Source organism: Ooceraea biroi, chromosome 6, assembly GCF_003672135.1.
Source record: "Ooceraea biroi isolate clonal line C1 chromosome 6, Obir_v5.4, whole genome shotgun sequence".
Taxonomy (NCBI): domain Eukaryota; kingdom Metazoa; phylum Arthropoda; class Insecta; order Hymenoptera; family Formicidae; genus Ooceraea; species Ooceraea biroi.
The window spans coordinates 4,055,965-4,060,009 of record NC_039511.1 but is presented as its reverse complement, the minus strand read 5'-3'; the positions used below and the strand labels follow the sequence as shown (position 1 = coordinate 4,060,009).

At 42.7% G+C, this 4,045-nt stretch overlaps 1 protein-coding gene across 1 annotated transcript; it reads right to left on the bottom strand.

The window, feature by feature from the left end:
• Positions 1-699: 699 nt before the first annotated feature.
• LOC105281414 lies at positions 700-3,706 on the bottom strand. The gene is made up of 4 exons (XM_026970276.1): positions 3,101-3,706; positions 2,624-2,814; positions 2,413-2,523; positions 700-2,292 (listed from the first exon to the last, which is right to left on the bottom strand). Exons 1-4 carry the CDS (start codon positions 3,275-3,277, stop codon positions 2,148-2,150), a joined length of 624 nt encoding a protein of 207 aa, XP_026826077.1. The 5' UTR covers positions 3,278-3,706; the 3' UTR covers positions 700-2,147.
• Between the last annotated feature and the right edge of the window lie 339 nt (positions 3,707-4,045).

Genomic DNA, 4,045 nt, shown 5'->3' with positions numbered 1-4,045 from the left:
TCGATCGTGGTCGTGGGGTCGCGTTCGACAAGGGCCGGCCAAGTATTTTCGTGTTACGCCGAAGCGGATAGAAGTTTTCGCGTAGGATGGTGGAGACCCGATCCCTCGCGCCAAAAATATCCCGTAACTCACTCCGGTAAGCTCTTTAGGAAGTAGGAAATTAGCTCCCCGTGGAAAGATACAGCGTGGGGAAACGATCGATTGGTGGACACGGCGACATTGCGAGGTATACCAGCGCGCTGCGTCTCTCCTTCGAGCGTAGAATGCGCGTTTTGAATGCAAACGCATTCGATTTTTTGACTCGGGCTGGTTCTCTTTCGGCCGACGAAATTGCTCTTCGGCGCGTCCGCGATTCCCTTGCGAAATCAAGAGCGTGAAATTTGATCGGTAACGCCGTTATCGAAGTGCCGATGTATCGATCTCAAATACGTCAATTTGCTGGTGATAACGCTGAAAAAGTTAGAGCGCGTTGCTAGCTCGTAAATAGATTATGATTAATCAGTTTGCTGAACAGTTTGCCGGGACCGAATCGAATTTGCCGGAGTCAAAGAACGTCTCAATATGAGATTAACTACACGCATTAATACGGAAACTACATAAAAGCGAAGTTGTATCGTTTGATCTCGCGAGTGACAAGAGATGAGTAATCGTTTTGGACCTGTTCTGTACTGTCGGCAGTTCTGACAAATTATTTTTTTCTTTTTTTTTTATTGTCGTTACCTTCTTCCTCTCCATTCCACGTGACTGCATCAAACTCTATCGATATTGAAAACGTCACTTTTTTGTTGCACCTGATGTACTTTCTGTCTCCCCGCCGAGGTAAAATATCGTTCCGCTTTTACCAAATTGACTCAATAAATCGATGAACGAAGAACCGACTTCGGTTGGACTGCGGCGGCGACTTCCTGGCGAGCGGCGAGAAACCGTCAGATGTCAGATTATTCTCTTAATTAATTTAATCCTGTATCACAAGCGCGATAATACGATTTACCATTCCCGAAGCTATTTTCACCGTCCCGGTGGGAACCGACGCGCCCAGCGCAAACATCGTTTCTCATCGCGTTTCGAAAAATACCGTGTACAAACAACTCGTGCGGTAAATATCAGTCTGTAAATTCATGGGGTTCCCGTAAGTCCCATTCGATCAAGCATCCGCCGATCGTCACGCGCCTCGCTCTCCGACCAATTATTTCGGCCAATCTCTGGGAATCCCCATGTCCACGAACGCAAACGAAACGCGCGAACAGAGAACACGAAGTGGTTTTATTTCAGAATTCGATGGATCGAACTGAAGCCGGAAGCTCGAGAGGTCTACCTGGACTATTGTTCACCTGCTGCACTTATTCAGATCTCGGGATCGTCTACGAGGTTCGCGCGGTGAATGATCTCCCGACCCGGCAGGGACGGCCGTTATTATTGCAGTTAGGCGAGCACGGAGCATTGTCGAATTCATTAACGTCCGGCCGTGCTCGACTTCCGTTTCTCGGCTTTATTTAGCGAGCGATTAACGGCTCAAGAGCCGAACAGCCGGACACGTTGCTGGGCGTGAGCGTAAAATACTGCCGCCGCTATTAGTGCGATTAACGTTTCCGCCGGTATTGTATATGCGTTCTGCCATCCGTACCCTGTATACACTCGCCCGCACGCTCATGTGCTGTGCAACTGCCCATAATTTTAGGGCATTCATTCTGCCTGCAGCGGGATTTTCATCGATTATCATTCGATTATTATTCGATTCCTTTTCAAGGAGTTAATTACGTATCGAATCAATCGTGTCTGGATTTTTATTGAGAATTGCGAAACGAAGTGTTTAACATTTTGTGTCAGACAAATCGCAAAACTGATGATTTATATCTACAAGAAGAAATAATCTTCCTCCGTAGATGAATTATATTTAATAAAATAAAATTCTCACGCGCACGCGCGCGAGTTGCATTATCACATATTCATTATTGCGTTCTCGAAACTTTTAAAGTATTATACATGCATTTCACATGTGTTTTATGGAGATTTTTATTCGAGCGATAATGTTGATAATATCACAGATTTTTTCCGCATATTACAGAAATTCTAATGCTAATTAAATATGAAATCCTTGATAAGTTAAGTTATAAAAATCGTGCAAAATTTGAACATTAGTCTACTTTTTAATCAGCATTCGCGTTTTCTGCATATAAATTGTATAACATCAATTTCAACAGCGAGAACGGGCAGGGATAGACGACCTCGCAATTACTTTTCCTTCGATATGCAACATCGTAACAGTCATAGTCATCAGTATCGTCAAGATTCCTAAAACAGATTGCAAGATATTCGATTAAATATAAGAATAATTGTTAATACTCGTATTTGTGTGCCTTAATTTATCGTGGAAAATATATTTATCGTAGAAAGTGTTTGAAGTATATTTACCTTAAAATAATTCGAATGGCATCTTCGATAATTGAAAATCCCGGGGAACTCAGCACTGTTTCAGCTTCACAAATTGCACGAAGAATGCATAAGCGTCCTGGCAAATCTTGACTGAAACAGATAAAACGGCCGTGTTGACTTCTTTCTTTAATTAATTACAGCCTTTTTTTAAAAACAAAGTTGCAGTATTACGAGATATATTTCTTTTTACCTGTTCAATGCCAATTCAAAATTGGCGTAGAGTTCACGTCTATGTCGTCGTTTTAGCTTGAACGGTCTTTTGATCGCAGTCTTTCTCAAATCTTCCCGGGTGGGTATGGGCCACGTTACATCGAATTCCAGAAGATAATTCCAAGCGGTGGGCGCAGTGATTTGAATAGCCTTCACGAAAGTCAATGTTACCTAAACAGGCAATTTCAAATGAAGATTCTCGTACAAACTTGCAAATAAGTCAAATCATCTCAGAGAAAAAGTAACACATCTCTCATAATCAAATTATAGTTATGAATAATATTCATTCGCGGAGCGTGAAAAAGCGCATTTATTATGTTAAACGAGAAATAGCATCTGCCCAACCAATCTCTGATCTCTTCCGACTTTCGTGAAGCTAGTAGCTCCCCGAGCTCATCATAAAATTCTAAAGGATAACAAAAAGGATGACGATCCAGGCTCGAGCCATCTGACTCACCACGAAAGCACTCCCCTTTGGAAAAGCCAGCTCCCGTCTATGTCTGGGCAAAGTCTCTCTTGACCTTTGGCCAGTGGCACTTAAGTCGGTGTCATTACGGTGACATACCGCCTCCCCCAGGAGCAACAACGGGTCCAGGATCTCGGCGAGAATCAGGACGAGCCACGGGGCTCTCATTTCTCGGAATTACCGGGCGAAATCAGCCCCCCTTTTGCCTGCCTGCGCACGGGTAGCCTCCCGGGAGATTACGGGATGGAGAGCATTTTCAGACTCGGGAACATCCTTCACGGTTACATCGAAATATTACACTTACATTGCGCGCACGGACATGAAAGCGACTCGCTGTGGCGACTATGACCACGACGATGCTGCGTTTCGCGGCTCGCGTTTGCGTTGCAAATTATCGCGTCTGCCCCGACGCGCGGCGAGAGACAATCTAATTTAGACACCGTGGATATTTAAATATATATTCGCACTATCAATTATAGTTCCTGCTCCGTGCAGAAGAAACCAAATGATGTAAGCGCAACAAATTACTATTGTCCACTCTTAAAAAAGCCGTGTTAAATCAAATCGAAATCATTGTTGCCTCTTTTTCGCGATGCTGATTGGTTATCTCGATTCGCGTTGTGCGTTATGTTCAGTTTAGATTATCATCGCGCGGCTGTCTTCGCGTGGAGGATAACAATTTGGTAGTAATAATTGTGTATATAATAAATAATAGATATAAGATATTATTAACCAAATTCCTTTATTCTTGACCAAAACTGGCTTGTTAAATAGCACAGAACTCCTTGGAAAAAGAAAAAAATTTTAATGGCTAGAACTTTTTCATTTATTGTTTTAACGAATTTTAAATCATCGAGAACTCTAAGCAATATGCCAAATAACAATATAAATAGCACAGAACTCCTTGGAAAAAAAAAATTTTAATAGTTAGAACTT

Excerpts from the sequence above, each read along its gene's own strand:
- LOC105281414 (XM_026970276.1), bottom strand. The coding sequence starts at position 3,277 with ATGAGAGCCCCGTGGCTCGTCCTGATTCTCGCCGAGATCCTGGACCCG. Across the intron at positions 2,815-3,100 it reads CAAAGGGGAGTGCTTTCGTG|GTAACATTGACTTTCGTGAA; the intron begins GTGAGTCAGATG and ends TTGCCTGTTTAG. Across the intron at positions 2,524-2,623 it reads TTTGAATTGGCATTGAACAG|TCAAGATTTGCCAGGACGCT; the intron begins GTAAAAAGAAAT and ends TATCTGTTTCAG.